General features: G+C 58.1%; 1 protein-coding gene across 3 annotated transcripts in view; it reads right to left on the bottom strand.

Annotated features, from left to right (window-relative positions):
• The window catches only part of PDGFRB (platelet derived growth factor receptor beta), a 37,817-nt gene extending 21,782 nt beyond the window's left edge, over positions 1-16,035 (bottom strand). The window contains exons 1-3 of one of the 3 annotated variants that reach the window (XM_047859954.1): positions 15,418-16,035; positions 2,877-3,101; positions 172-217 (exon numbers count right to left, since the gene is read on the bottom strand). In XM_047859954.1, coding sequence (XP_047715910.1) covers positions 172-193 — 22 coding nt within the window. In that variant the 5' untranslated portion in view covers positions 194-217; positions 2,877-3,101; positions 15,418-16,035. Of the gene's footprint in view, positions 1-171; positions 218-2,876; positions 3,102-3,857; positions 4,029-15,417 lie in introns of those variants that run through there. The other 2 variants (XM_047859947.1, XM_047859937.1) reach the window with 2 other exon arrangements.

Genomic DNA, 16,035 nt, shown 5'->3' with positions numbered 1-16,035 from the left:
GAAAAAGGCCTCCACTGAGAGCCACTGGAAAGGCAGGAAATTGAGGTTCAAGAGCATGGCAGGGCCCCTGCCTCCCAGGCCCTGGTGCTATCATGCACCACCCTCCCAGGGCCCCCCTGCCCCTTTGACAACAGGAGCTAGCATGGCACTCAGAAGCTGCAGTGTACCTACCTTTGAGGACAGGAGCTGGCATGGCGCTCGGGAACTGCGTGGTGTCCTGCAGAGTTAAACAAGGGTCAGGGCTCAGGGCGAGCCGAGTCATTTCAAAGTCTGTCTTAGCACGTGGGTCCTACAGAGTAAACCCTAGCCCCGGCCACCCAGTCTCCATGTCCATGGGGCTGAAGTCAAAAACCACCCATGTCCCATTACCAAGAGGGCACTCATGCCCAAGGGTCCCCTCCCCCTGCACGGGGCTTGGCCTCGGGGTGCCTGGACCCTGCTTTGGCTCTGCCTCTACCTCTCCAGTGGCCTTGGCTGAACCCAGGCCTCTCTGGGTCTTAGTTTCTCTGTATGTACAGTGGGAGAGGGGACTTGGGCTGGATGGCATCCAGCGCCCGCCAGCTCCAACAGCCAGTCCTCCGGGTGACAGTTCCAATACCAGGCTCTTATCTGCCAGGACAAATATTTGGGAAAGCGTGATGAAAGGCGTGGGGGAGCTGGAGGGGGTAAGCCAGAGCCCAGAGAACTCCCACAGGCTCCACAAGCACAACAGGAAGTGGAGGCGGCTGTGGGAAGGGAAGCGGGGGAGTCAGGACTGCGGAATGTAGGGGGGCACCTCCGTGCCTGGCCCCCTCTACTCAGCCCCAAGCTACACAGGGAGGCCCAGGGGAGAGGGGCCAGGGGGTGGGCCCAGGGGAGGCCCCACTGCCCGGCAAGGCTTCAAAGGTCCTTAGAGACTACTGAATCCAAGTCTCCCACCCCCAGTGTCCGGATGGGGAAACTGAGGCTCTGAGAGGGAAAGAAGTTTGTCCAGGGTGACACAGCAGAACTTGTCCGAGAGGGAGACAAAGAGGCCTGGAATGATAGAGGCAGAGAGAGACAAACACAGAGACCAAAGGAGGCAGCGAGAGACAGAGGCAGGAACACAGAGACACAAACTGCATTAGGTGGGTCTTTGCTCGATCCCTGCCCTTGGCAGCCCTATCTGAGGGTCCCAAATAACCACCAGTGGCCAGGCTTACAAGGGTCTGCCCACGGCATCGACAGGAAGGAGGCCAGAAGTGGACAAGATCACAGAGCAAGAAACGTGAGAAGTGACCACATGACCGGGCAACAGGGAGCCTCCTGGTGCTGCGGGGCTGCTGACTTCCCTGAGGGGCTGCCCAGCCAGGTCCTGCTCCTGCGGCCAAGCCTGCCTTGCTCCCACTCCACTCCCCATCTTGGCCCTTTTACTCTCCAATCCAGTGCCAGGGTCCCAGTTCGAGCCCCGGCGCAGCTGCCTCCTGTGCCACTGCTGTCCCTATGTCCTCAGTCTCCAACTCTCAAAGAGGGATGACAGGAAGCTTACCACTCCCAGGGCTGCATTGACACATACTAGTGGGCCCCAGGCTCCCCTCTGCCCAGCACCCCACGAAGCTCCCTGAGCAGCTCTGCTCTGCCCTTCTTCCTCCTCCTGCCCCTTCAGACTGGCCTGCCTGAGGTTCCCCTCATTTCTCCCCTCTCCTCTCTCCCCACTGTCCCAGACCCGAAGCCCAGCCCTTCCACACACCCCCACTCCCTTGCCTCCTGCCCCAGCCCCTCCAGCTGGATGCCAGGCCTCCTCCGGCAGGAGGGAGCCGGGCCGTGGCAGAGCCAGCAGCCCCCACGGAGGCCCATCTGCCCCTCGGTGGGTACCCCTCTGGCTCCCCCCTTCCTGCCCGAGATCTCAGCCAAAGAAAATCATTAGCAGCCCAGGCTGGGGGAGGGGGTCATTTCAGCCTCCCTGCCCCTCCCCTCGCAGCCTCCCTGGCTGGCCACACTGTTTATTATTCTAAAGGAGGAATTTGGTCGGCTGGCCTGGAGATGGGAGGTCACTGTAACCAGGGCTGGCCTGGCTCTGGAAGGCTGGGCCATGCCGGCTGGGCCCCCAGCTCCCCTGACCCTGGCTCCTCTCCTGCTGGGCCTCGGGCTGGGGGCAGCTTAGAGTCTTTGAGACTCTAATCCATGAGGGGCCTTCTCAAACAGGCAGTGGCCCAGAGAGGGACAGAATCATGACCTAGTCACACAGCAAAAAGGCAGAATCAGGCCAGGGATAGGATAGGCCGGGCAAAAGAGCTCAGAGCGAGTATAGATGCCCCGGGGATCTTGGACTGAGTTCTCTCTTTAGGCAATGAGCATTTTGGCTCTAGTCACAAGGGACCGCAGACTCGCTGGGAGACTCAGCAAGTCCCCTGCCTTCTCTGGGACTCAGTTTCCCTATGAATATAGGGAGAGGTTCAGATGGGTCAACTCAAAGAGCCATCCTGTTCTAAAACTGCTTTTTTGACTGGCCGGGGAGAAGGTTCTAGTCACTATTATTCCTGCTGGGGTGGTTTAGGGAGGTGAGGGCTGATGAGAAGGAGGGGGCTACATTAGTGAGGCTGGAGTCACGTGAGAATCCATAACCCATCTCATTCTGTGGATTGAATCTCCCTGACCATTTGGTCACAGACATGCCGTGTGGACTTTGACAAGTTGTTTCCCTCTCTGGGTCTTACTTTTCCCATCTCTACAATTAGGAGTTAGACGGTCTTTCAGGGGACTTTGAGACAAGTAAGCTGGTGATATGGAAACCCCAGAGGTGGCATGGACAGCAAGCCAGAGGAGGACGGGGAAGAACCAGAGTGGAGTTTGGTGGCACCCAGACCTAAGCTCCCAGGCCATCTTTAGATGACTCCCTGACAGGCCCAGTTATCTACCTAATGCCGATGGACCTCTGTGCTTCCCAGAGGCTGCTGTGGTTCCAGCCAACCCCAGAGAGGTCCAGGCAGCTGATGTGGAGGTTAGGGGCTTTCCTGTGACAACTCCCCCTTCTTTAGGGGGAGGGCTGCAATCCAGGAAGGAGCCGCCCGGGACAAGGTGGATGTCACAGTCAGGAAGCAGGCACCCTCTGACCTGCCGTACTCTCCTGCTTGGGGAGGCCCCTGAAACAGAGAGAAGGAGGAGACTCTCGGGGATCCCCCCTCTGCCCATGAGGAGAGTGCTGAGGGCCAGGAAGGCCTCACGATTCCTCTTATTTTGGCCCGGTTAGGGGGACAGAGGTCAGTCCCAAGATGCAGTAATTGCCCAGCTCCTCACAGTGAATCAAGGACCTCAAGTCCAGGGGAGCAAGCGTGCTTGGGGATCCCTCGTGAGCCCAGCCTTCCCTCCTCCCGGCTCTTCTGAGTCTCCACTCCTTTCCCACCACCTTAATCTAAATAAATCCAGTCTCTCTTGGCCACATCCGCCAGCAGCAGCTTCCCTCCCTCGGGGTCCCGAGACTCCCACGACACAGGGAGGCCAGGGAGGAGGGCCTCTGCGGCTGCCAGGGAGGGAGGCTTGCATACGGTGAGCATGGACGCACACGCACACACCCCCGCCTGCACATTCACTCTCACGCTGCTCCGAAACACATCTGTGTGCAGCGGGCCATGTGTGTGCCCAGCCCCCACGCAGGCACTCAACATGTGCCTGCCCACGCAAGCCCCGCGTGCACACACTCCCCTCCCTCCCCGTGCCCAGCACACGTGCGCACGGCACAGACTGCCGCCTGCATGCCTCCCACACGCCCATGGGAGCGTGCACGTGTGCAGAGCTGTGTGCACACAATATGCACAGAGCGTGTGCACGCAGGCCCAGACACCTGAACACACATCCACGACACCAAACACAAGCCAGTGCGTGTTCTACATTTACCGTACCAGCAGCCGTTCTGAGCACTTAGCCTCTTTCGACTTTACTTGCTCCTCAGCCAACTCTGGGAGGTGGATACAAGGATGATTCCTGTTTTCGATGGGGACACTGAGGCAGGGAGCACTTGGCGAACTTGCCCAGGAATGCAGAGCAGAGACTGAACTCTCTCTACACCACCACCTTCTCCGCTTACTTGGTTTGGGCTGGCGAGAGGGTGGAGAGAGACAGATGGCAATGAGACTTGTTTAGCCGAGAAACCACAGGACTTGGTGATAGGTGCCGGGGCGCTGGAGCGAAAGTAGCTTAAATGAGCCCCCGCTCCTGTTTTGGACTTGGAATATTGGGGGCCAGGAGCGTGTGTGTCCTGGGGGCACAATGCCATTTTCTGAGATGAGAATGGGGCAGAGGGGCAGGACTGGAAACTGCCACCCAGCTGCTTTAGGGTTTGGAGCGGCTGGGGGCACCAGAGTGGACAGAGGCCCCCTCAGTCTGGCGGCAGGGGACAGGCCGGGCACAAATAGCGGCGAGATGGGGATGGGGGGGAAGGCACGCTGCGGGGAGGAGGGGGTCGTTGGGGCAGGCAGTCCCGGGCGGGCCGGGGATGCTCCGAATAAACAAGATGCCAGAGGGAGGAGGAGGCCTAGCCATGGAGTCTCGGGGTTAAAGTCATGGAATCTCAGAGCTCCACGGCCCTCAGGGACCATGTATCCAATCCAACCCTCTTCCTGTGCCCACTGTACAGGTGAGGAAACTGAGGCTGAGAAAGAACCAGGGACAGGTCCCAGTGTTTTGACCTAGGCAAGCTCAGGTCCCTGGCTCTGATGTGAGGCTGGGGGCTCGAGGCCCGGGGGCTCAGACTATCTCTGTCCCCACAGAATGCCCCCTGCCCTGCCATTCATAAAGCTTTATATCAAAGTCACTTTCCCTGCGCTGTCCCAGCCAGGCAGGGAACGGGGACTGAGACTCCCAGGAGATGGCTAAGTTGCAGGCAGAAGCAGGACAGCGGCTCGAGTGGCTTGCAGCCTCGTCCTCTCTTCTATACACCTCTCTCCACTCTGCGTCCCCTGGGACAAACTGGCGCAGATCCCTGGCTGGGGAATAAGGGGATGTGGGTCCTCGGCCCAGCTCTGTCACCCACCTGCAAGGTAGTCTTGCCCCTTTCTGAGCCTTGGCTTCCCCGTGTGCACACAGGGTGGGCAGGGCTGTCCTGGATGCCCCTTCCAGAGCTGCCATGCTGTGGCCGTCGGGACCCTGCTCCGGAAGGCGGCTGGGCTGGGCTGGAACGCTGGGGTGGGGGTGGGGTGCCGGGGAGGGGCCCTGGCCTGGATGTCATGACTCAGCTCAGAGAAGGCAGCCAGCTTCGGGCCTGGGAGTGAGTGGGGGCAAGAGGCATCTGGAGCCAGGGACTGAGCCCTCCTGCCAGCAGCTGGGAGGGCACGTGAGTGAGGGCCACACCGGCTGGACCTGGCAGACTGTGGTCCGTGTGGCCTCCACCCAAGTGAGCTGAGGCCTACGTGCACTCCTGCGGCGTGGGTGGGAGCCAGGGAGGACTGCAGGGTCCGCTGGGCAGGGACACAGTTACAGGTCAGGGGGGGTAGAGGCCTGGGAAGGGGCTCCCACCTGCCACCCTCAATCCTATGCCTCACTTCTGTCTGTTCGTAAAGGTTCAACGCTCCACCTCTACACGATGACTCCCCCCACAAGCCTCAGGATCACATCAAGGCCAGAGAGGGTGACCAACCTGGCCCAAATCACACAGCGATGCAGCTTGGTCATCCAGGCTCTACTCTGCCACGCTGCTTCTAGACCCAGAGGACCTTCAATGTTTTCAGGTACCTATGAGGTCCCCCAAACAAAGCAGCAGCAGTCGGCTCAGTTGGAGCCTGGCCTGGGCGCTCGTTGTTCTGGAAGTCCAAGTGGGTGGAATTAACCGTGCCAGTTCCATGGACTGTTACTCTGTCGCTTCTGTCGGTCCTGCTGCACCTCCCCGTTTCTGTCTCCTCACCGCCAGTCTGTCCCCTCCCTCCTGTTCTCACACCCCAACCAGAGGAACCTTTCTGTCCCTAGGAAGGGGCTGGCTTCTTAACTCCGCCTTTAAGAACCTTGGTGCCCCGGCCTGGCCCTGCCGACAGCTCATCATGACTGACACAGGGAGGCTGATGCCCTCCCAGCTCCCCAGGGCCCGAGCGAGGCCCCCACACTCGTCACTCACTCTGTGTTCCTCGCCCCAGGAGGCCTCCCGGGGGACACAATGGAAAGAAATGACCTATTTTCTGGAAGTTCAAAATAAAACGAAACATCTGTCTGGATCAGAGCCAGGCTGATAAAGAACGGACCGATCCCCCCCAGCCCCAGCCCCCGCCTTCTGCCACACACCCCCTCACCCGCCAGAGTGCGAGTGCTTGGGGGTGGGGGATACTGCAGGCCCAGCTACTTGGAACAGTTCGTGGGAAAGCGCTCAGTGTGTGCTTCACGGCCACTGGGGGCCCAGGGGAGGGGGCCTGGGTCCTCACACAGGCTGGGAACCAGCCTGAGAAGGAGGTCAGTGAGGGAGGGAGGCTTCTACATGCTCCCGTCCACCCGCCTGCCTGCCTGCCTGCCGAGCAAACACTTCCTGCCTCCTCCGGCGCCTCTCTGGCCTCCCTGCTTGTCCCCCACGGCTGCCCACCCCCACCCCCGGGGCCATATGGCCTGGCTCTACCCAGGCCCAGTGGGCCCCTGGGCCAGAGTCCTATGGATCCCATCTGGACCCCCTAGAGCGCCTACAGAATAGAACAAGGGCTTAGAAGGCATTGAAAGTAACAAGAGTAATAATAGCTACCTCTGATTTAGTTTGTATCCAATGCCTGGGCTAAGCCGTTGATGTGAATGATCTCAGAAGAATCCATGATCTCTGTGTCGCCTCTCCATTTTACAGAGGAGAAAAGCAAGGCACAGAGAGGTTAAATCATTTGCCCAAGGTCACAGACCTTGCCGGCAGGGGAGCCAGTGCTCAGTCCTGGACGGGCTGACCCCAGAGCGCCCAGGCTCAACGCCCGCGTGACAGCCTCTCAAAGGCAGGAGGTAAAGACGACAAGCCCTTGCCTGGCACACAGCATGGCCTCAAATGAACCACCCGCCTTGGTCTTTCGCCCTCTGCTTCCCGACCTCGCCTTTCAGTGCAGGCCCTCCTTGTAGCAGGGTGAGCCTGAAGCTGAAAAACAGGGTAGGAGACAGGCAGAGAGCCCCACAACCTGGGGGCTGGAAGGGGCCATAAATACTCCCTATTTGCGCCCCCCCCTACCCCCCCCCCCACCCCCCGCCAACAAGCTGTGTGGTGCACAGTGACCAGCGTCTCACCACCTCATCCATAACCCATTCCACTCTTGGAAGACTCGGGATCCTCAGAGGTCCGGCTAGTCAGAATTTTTCATAACATGGGGGGGTTTTGTTCTGTCCTCACAACAATGCTGAGAGAGGGTTATAATCGTGCTTTCTGTTTCATGACGAGGAAACTGAGTCTCAGAGAGGTCTGGTGACTTACCCAGGCTGACACAGCCAGTAAGCCACGAAGCGGGGACGCAAACTCAGGCTTGTCTGACTCCAAACCTGGAGGCTCAACCACCACGAGAGCCGGCCTGTCTCCCACCCAGAAACAGGTCTGTCCATGGAGGAACAGTCCGCAGTGAGTTTACCCTAATGGGGTCCGTACAGAATGCAGGCTCCCAAGGACCGAAGGATCCTGAGGTCGGAGCCCTGTCCCTCCCTCGCTGAGGTGCAGAGTGAGTGGGGGTGAGTCCCAGCTCGCCCAGTAATTTGAAAGTCAAGCTGGGGATAGAGCTCAGAACCTTCCTGCAACTTCACCGCAGAGCCTGCCGGAGAGCGCATGGGTGAGGAGAGGAGTCCTTGCTGAGGACAGCCTGGCTCTGGCCAGGACAGCCACTGCCTTGAGGCCCGTCCCGAGTATCAGTGAGGCGAGGTGTGTGGCCGGCTCTGCCACAGGCCCGCTGTGCTCAGGGTCCAGGCCTGCCCCTGCAGGGGCCCCAGCACCTCTGCAGCTGCAGAGTTCCGGGCCTTCACCATCCCTCACTGCCCTCCCTGCACCACCCCCCCCCCCCCGCCCCCCAGAGCCTCATCTCTGGCCGGTGCCATGGCAACAGAGAGCCCAGGTCCTGGCAGCCAAAGGAGCCCCTGAGAGGGGTCCCAGGCTGAGGCTGGGGAGGCGGTGGGGTTGGGGGGGGGGGTGCGGCGGTCGGAGACAAGCAAACCTTCTGTTCCCCGGGCTGCTGCCAGCCCCGGATCAGCCCTGGGCCGGGGTGGGGGCCGCAAATAGAATGGGTCCTCAGAGCCAAGTGGGCAGGGGGCAGGCAGGCCTCAGGCCGTTTGTCCTGACCCACCAGCATGTGGCCTGCCCCCGCCAGCCCAGAGCCCAAGCCCACAGGCAGGGCGAGGGAGCTAGCGAAGAGCAACCCTGCCATTAATTGGAGCCAACGTGGGGCATTGAGATTCCCCTCAGGGGCGGCAGAGCCAGAGGGGAGAAAACTCCCACATTTCACTTCCCTCTCCCTTTCTCAGCGTCTGTCTGTCTCTCTCTCTCTCTCTCTCTCTTGCCCCTTCCTCTGGTCCCGCACCCCGCTTCTCCCCCAGACTGTTAGTCCGCTTCTCTGGGCCTCGGCGTTCCCATCTGGAAGTCGTGGCTCGTCACCGAGCTGTGGAGGCCATTGAATGAGTTCATACAAGTAAAATGCTTAGAACAGGGCCTGGCACACAGCCAGTCAGTGGCCTCGTTCTTCTTCACTCACGGGAGAGTAACTCACTCACTCGCTTGCTCACTCGCCCAGGCCCCCTGGCCAGGCTCATCAGCCAAGGATTGCACGTGACAAATGAGAAGGTAGGAAAGCCCCTTCCAGAAGGGCTCCTTAGGAAGGGGCAGCTGCTGTTGTGATTGGCATTGCCAGCAGGCTCAGCCAGGGTGGGGGCGGGGTGTCTCCTAGCTTAGTCAGGGATTTCAAGGCCCACCCAGGACCACGACCCAAGTGCAATGACTCCCGGTCCCCTGTCTGCCAACCACTTCCTTCCTGGACCTTTGTCTTAATCCCTTCATTTGATTCCCCCACAAATGAGGAAACACACCTAATAATTTTTTCAGAGGCCTCTAGATTCCTTTTTGGTTTTTTTCCCCAATGTTTATTTTTGAGAGAGAGAGAGAGTTGGGGAGGGGCAGAGAGACAGAGAGACAGAGAGAGAGAGAGAGAGAGGGAGACACAGAACTGAAGCAGGCTCAAGGCTCTGAGCTGTCAGCACTGACACGGGGCTCGAACTCACCAACCGCGAGATCATGACCTGAGCTGAAGTAGGACGCTTAACTGACTGAGCCACCCAGGCGCCCTGAGCCTCCAAATTCCTAATTCAGAATTAGGCTTTACGGTAGATGCTTAATAGATGCCTACACAGTGTAAGGGATCAAATGGCCTCGTAGGGTCAGCCCTTCTGGTCTTCAAGCCTCAGCTGTCCCCTAACACCTCAGGGTTCGCTAAGCTGGGGAGCTGGGACAGGCAAGCGATGGGGACTCTTTCCCTCCTGGGTGGTAATGGGACCAGCTGGCGAGAGGGCAAAAGGAGACCCTGATGCCACCCAGGGCATGGAAAGCACATGGAGCCCAGCCGGACCAGGTGTAGCAGTTCCATTCTGAAGCCACTTAATCCAGGTCCAAGTTCCGGGCCGGCTCTACCACCTTGTAACTGTGTGACCTCTCTGACTTTCACTTTCTTGAGTCCCAGCCTCCTGGAAAATGACAGAAGAGACTTCCTTTTCCATTGCTGGGAGGGGTAAGATGATGACGAAAAGCACCCGTCACATAATAGGTGCTCAGTAAATGGCAACAATTATGAATATGTGATTATTTCAGTGGGAAGGAGGTGGCCGCCAGCTCAGCCTCCAGGGTTTAGTGGGGTTCTTTGGTGGGTGATGCCAGGGAAGGGCATTCCACAGCGGCTCTGCGTGGGAAATGGGAGATCTCGGGGCACCTGGGAAAATAGCAGGAAGAAAACTTCTAGGTTAGAAATCAGGGCTCTTTAGCAAAGAGGTAGGTGACGGGCAGGGAAGGAGTGCAGAGGTTACTTTGGGAAAGTTTGGGGGTTCCGGGTGAGGATTTAGGCTTTGCCCTGCAGGCACGAGGAAGCCAACCTTTCAGGCCATTGGTAGTGGGGAAGGGGGCTGCTGGCTGCCGGCTGGACAGCAATACAGCCCAACTCCAAGCACTATGGGAGGAGGGGCTCCTCAGATGGGAATGACAGGAGCAGGTTAGCATCAGTGGGAGGGCATGGATTAGAATGGGGACAGTGGAGGCAGAGATGCCACTTTCGGACATGAAGCCATCTCAAACCCTGCCTAAACCCCCTGGCAGAACCAGCCATATAATTTGTGGGGCCCCTTGTTACAATATTAACAATTTCAAGTGTGGGGCCCCCGCGAAGCATGGAGGCCTTTGTGACTGCCCATGTCGAATGCACATGAGGTCATCCCTGCTCCCTGGACTAAAGGGGAGGCCAACTGTCCAGCCAGCCAGCTGCCCGTCTGTTTTATTCATCTCTCCATGCATTTATCTATCACTGTTTCACTACCCATTCAGCAGACAGGCCCCAGCCTGGGAACCGGTAAGGGCACAAATACAGGTAAGAGGGGAGAAGCCCACGGTCTGCTGGGTCAGATGTGAGCCTTTCTCTTCAAGCCCAGTGCCCTGAGCTAAGGCTGTGACAGGTTTGTAAAGCGGAGCCTTGCCCTGTGCGTTGACCCTGGAATCCCCCCACCCACCCAACTTCGGCTCAGTCTCAGGAGTGGAGAAGCTAGCAGACCACAGTCTTTCAGTTCTACTTCTCAAGAAGGAAGGCTACCAGGGCAGCAACAAGGATTTGAAACAGCCACAGAAGCCTGGCAGGGGCTAAGGGCAAAGCGGGATGGAGCTTCTGGAGTCACTGAGCTGCTCCCTCGGCCTCCCCTTCATGTATATAAAAGGAATTTATGGCCAGAATGGAGAAGTGATGTGATCAAAGCTCCATGGTCCACGAAACTACCCCGGGGGAGGGGGAGGGGGAGGGGGAGGGGGGGGTCCCACCCCTCATGGAAATGGCACTTCCTCTTTAGCCCAAACTCTGCCCTGTGACCTCACACCGGGGAGGACTGGGGCTGAGTGAGCCTTGGATGACAGACGTGGATGGAGAAGCCACAGCACATGCCCAGCTCAGTGGTCCCGGGTTCAGTGCTATCACGGATGATCTGTACGACTGGAGCTACATCCCTCCCCTTCTCTGGACCTCAGTTTCCCACGCATAGAATAAGCAAGTTGGACCAGGCAACCCCCAGAGTCCTTTTCATCTCTGACCTTCAAGAACGGACTCCCTGGCCCTGCTGCCCCCACTTCCTAAAGTACAACCGTCTCCATCATAGGGCGGAGAAGCTGGTACCTCCTGCAGATGAAAGGTTTTTGGGCACCTGAGACATCAAATAGCTCTGATCTGAAACAAGGAGAAGAGATGGCAGATGGCATTAATGCAGCTAAAGCAATACACTTTGATTTTCAGCCTCCTGCACTAGGCTGGGGGCAGGGTGCCCCAGAAAGCATCTGGGAAGGGGGGTTCCTGGGGCAAGGGCCTGGGGCTTCAGGAAGCCCTTCTGCCTGTGGGCTCTGAGTCTGAAATCTTGGGAGATTTCGATCTTAAGTGTGAGAGTCGCCTTAAGACCCTCACACTTGAAGCAACAACTGTGTCGATTCCACACCCGCGCCCACCCAGAGGTGGGGCCTGGGTCCCCACACCATTCCCTCGCCTCGGGACCCCATCATTGCTCCTAACCACCACTGGGCCAAAGCCCTTCTTCCTCTTGAAATCAGAGCATATGAGATTCGAAACATCAGCACTGGAAGGGGCCTAAAGGGTCACAGCATCCACACATCCACACCCCAACATGCACACCTCCCTACCCTCCTTCCTCTGTATCCCAGGAAAACGGGCTCCGCAGGCACACACCCTCAGAGCTCCCTGAGAAACCAAGTGCTTTAACAGGCTGCTCTAACTATAGAAAGTTCCCCCTCTTTATTGCAGGTTACAGTTTTCCATTAGTGGTCATCGATCCCGACCTCTTTCTGTAACGGATGGAGAAAGGGTAAGAAAAACCCCTTTCATTGTGAAGTTAAATATGCATGATGCCTGAGTACACAACAGAGCTTGTGTGGCTGCCAATCCGGGCTGGCGTGGCTTGGAATCCTGGAATTGTTTGGGGCCTGGAAGGAGCTCAGAGATCATCTTGTTCAGCCTCCTGGTCTCACAGATGGGAAAACTGAGGCCCAGAGAAGGACTGACTCACCCGCGGTCACACAGAATGTGTTCCAGGGTCTGATGACCACCTCTGGAACTCTGAGGGGCCTCCGCAGCTGCGGCACATTCTCAGAGTTTGTGCTGCATCCCCAAGGGTGGCCCGTGCCCCACCCAGCCTCTCATCCTGCGCTCTGGAGTCACAAACACCCGGATGCAAATCCCAGTTCTATGGCTTCCTAGCTGTGGGACGTTGGGCAAATGACTTAACCTCTCTGGGCAGTTCCTCGTATAAAACAGAGAGGGTTTCTATCTACGCCTGGAGGTTGCTGTGATGATTATATTAGTTTGGCAAATATTTATTAAGCGCTTTCTGAATGCTGGGCCTGTTCGAAGCCCCAAGGAACCCAGCAGTGAACTTCACAGTAATGGATGGGAGGCACAACAGAACCGCTCAGGAATCGCTGTCCCTGTTATATCACCCTGCCCACTCTACTTCCCAGCTGAGGTGCTATGAACTCTGCCCTGGGGGGGGGGGGGGGGGGGGAGGAAGGGCAGGAAGGCCTACGGAAAGCAGTGGAGGAAGATCTCTCCCCATTCCAAGGGCCCACTGCCTACAGCGTTCTGAAACATGCGTGAGGAAGTAAGGTGGGCATGAAGGGCATTTCAGGGAAGTCTAGGGGACCGTCTCATTCCTTCCGCCCTCCCCACCACACTCAGTAGCCCATCCCGAGCAAAGCACAGATCCCCTCCTTCAGTCCTGAAGGCAGCTGGTCTCAGAACCAGCCTGTGCCTAGAAGATGGAACTGGGCCTTTAGAATCCCCACGGTATCCAAGCCCCTTCTGTGGGCATTGCCCTTTGTGGATCGCAGACGGCTTTCACCGCCAAGTCCTGTGCAGGAGGCAGAGAGAGCAGTGACCCTCTCTTAGCCAATGGCATTAGGTCCAGCCCTGTAAAGTGCAAGCGCCTTACCTATGTTATACTCACACGGCCTACATACCTCCCTGCTGCTCACAGAGGAGGGGACTGATGCCCAATCAGACACAGGGTCACCCGGCCAGCCAGGAGCCAACTAGGGATTGATGGCACAGTCATCTGATGCCCAAACTTGACGTCGTTTACGCATGGTGCCCACTGCCTTCGAGATGTGGATGCAGCCCGGAAAAAGGACATGGGGACCCGAAGTTGGCCACACAGTGCACTTGAGTTGAGCCAGGACAAACGCCAGGTCTCCTGACTCTGAATCTACGGTGCTTTCCGCTGTCCCACATCTGTGGGCAATTATAAGTCTCAGCTTTTCTTCCCACAGAGGAGGGAGGGCTGCCTGATCACCCCTGAAGGGAAGGTGCTGACCAGATGGTCTCCTTTGTCACTTAGGGCCAGGCCAGGCTCCTGGCGGACCTGGGTGCAGGTGGGGCCTGAAGCTGAACTTAACTGCCGCAGAAGGTGCCGGAGCCAGGAGCAGCCTATGTGGGAGGACGGAGCCTGTCTTCCTTCTGACCTGGGGCTCCCCAGGTAGCAAAGGGTTACGTCTTTGCTTTCAAGCAGACACAGGCCGAAGTACCAACTCTACTAACTGTGTGACACTGGGAAAGTCACATAGCCTCTCTGGGCCTTGGTTTCCTTGTCTGCAAAATAGGGGTAACAACAATACCAATTCCCAAGACCTGGTAGGTGAGGTCCCAGGCTCTGGGCCTGGCACAGGGCAAGCCCTCCTTGACAGTGACCAACACGATCCTCATCCTGGAGCACTGCGGGTTGAGGGCGTCTTGCATGGAGGCAGGGGAGGACTGTGTGACTTCAGATATCTCACTAGAGGCCTCTGTGCCCTCTGGGATTGCAGAGGCAGGCGGGGACACTCCTCCCTGTCTGACATAGAAAAATGCAGTCTGGAGGAACTACATGATGCTCTGGAAGGTCACCGGAGGGAAGGCCGGGGCCTGGTTCTGGTCTCACATTTGGGAACAGGAGGTATTCGGCGGAGCCCCTCCTCCCTTCCCCGGCACGTTTTCTCGGTTCCACTGACCGCCGGCAGATGCTGGGGGCAGAACACAGAGCACAAACAGGAAGAGAAGGCCAAGCAACAAGGCAAAAGGGCATGACAAACACTTGGAAGACTGGAAGAACCTCGGAAGACTGCCTGGAGGAGGTGAAGTAGGCAAGGTCCTTGAAAGAAAATGGAGGGGATGAGGAAGGGCATTCTCATAGGCAGGATTGTGCTTACTCCTCCTGAGAACCCTGGGATCTGACTGACACAAGGCCCAGGTTTGGAGAAACAAGGCAGGGAGCCTGTTATCTCCCGGAGCTCTGCCACTTAGTAGCAGCGTGATACAGTTTTGTAGCTGCTGTGAACCTCACACGTACAACCAACATAAAATCCGTCCCTGCCTCTGGAGCTGCTGGCGAGTTCCGTGAGATCATGCTCATAAAGCTCTCCACGCGGTCCTGGCATGCAGTAAATGTCAATCAATGGCAGCTACTATTAGGAGTTGGGGCTTTCTATAGGGGAGAATCAAAGAAGGAATCGTGATCAGATTCATGTTTTAGGATGGAGTGAAAGCAGCGTCCGGAAGGAGGGAGACAGCAAGGCGGCCTGAGCAGCTGCCTGAGTCCAGAGGGAAGGGCCCAGCGACTGACCCCCTTCTTCACAGAGGGGCCCCCACGTCTGACGGCCGGTCCCAGACCCCCAGGCCCACAGCCCCAGCTGCGTGACCGTGACCGCTAGCCTTGCCACAGCCCCCTTGCCTTCGCACTTTCCCAGCCACTGGGGGTTTGGAAGGACATCTTAGGAATCTGGAAAATTTGCAAATCCATTTAAATCCGAAGAGGTTGCCTGGCGGCCGGCTGGCCTGGAGCCAGATGGATTCTTAAGGACAAGGCTTGGGCCCAGAGACAGGGGCCATGGCTCTGAGGTCCCCTATCCGTGTACCCTGCTTGCCACCTCCCAATGCCCCTCTCAAGCTCCTTCCCGCTCTCCCCAGCCCCGTCAGGCAGTGCTACGTTTTGGAGGCCCTCCGTTGGCACCCAGAAACCTCTGGGGTTCATTTGATGAAGGCAGGGGGCAGCAGGGCTATGGAGACTGAGACCACCCACCCCAGAAGCAGCCTGAGCAGGAGAGAACTAGCTTCTCCAGCCCTGACGTGGCCCACAGCCTCCCGGCCTCCTCCCATCTGGTTTTGTTAAAAATATTTTCCATTTTTTGACCTACCCAAGAAGGCACAGGCTGGAGCAAGGGGACAGGACAAGGGGTTGGGAATCCCCCCTTCTCCCAGCACTTACCTTGCTGCTGATGCCTGCGGGTGTGGGCACAGTCCTGAGCTCTGGGCTGTCACCCCCTCCAGGAAGTCCTCCTCACTGGCCTCTCATTAACAGAGAGACTTTGCTGGACCCCAAATGGGGCAAGCGCTGGGTAGGAGAGCAGGGAGGACAGCTGCAGTCTCTGGGAGCCTCAGGAGAACGGAGGGGAGTAGGGGGCTGCAGGGATGAGGAGTGGCCTCAATCCCAAAGCATCCTGCGGGAGGAGCAGGGTTGCCAGGAGGGGCCGCCCTGGGTCTGGCCGTCGGTGTTGCGGGGCACAGCCGCTGGTCAGAGGGTGACCAGCTCTCTCCTTGCCGTCCTCCTTCTCTCTGCCTCCAACTTGTTCACAGAGGGATCCTGCGTCCCAGACGGGATGGGCAGGGACTGCGGGCGCTGGCAGCCCCAGGAGCTCACACTACTGTGGGCTTCCCTGCCCCTCCCCCACTTTGGGGGAAAGGCTGAAGGGCCGCCTCTGATTGGCTCAGCTCGGAGAAGGGGGGCGAGGGGGCGGGGAAGGTGGACGCGTGTGTCTGTTTTCAATTTCAGTTTCTTCCCCCCTCTCTTTCTTTTCCCCCAAGTTTCTTGTTTTTCTTCCTCGTT

Source organism: Prionailurus viverrinus, chromosome A1, assembly GCF_022837055.1.
Source record: "Prionailurus viverrinus isolate Anna chromosome A1, UM_Priviv_1.0, whole genome shotgun sequence".
Classification (NCBI taxonomy): domain Eukaryota; kingdom Metazoa; phylum Chordata; class Mammalia; order Carnivora; family Felidae; genus Prionailurus; species Prionailurus viverrinus.
This window is presented reverse-complemented; position numbering and strand designations above follow the sequence as displayed.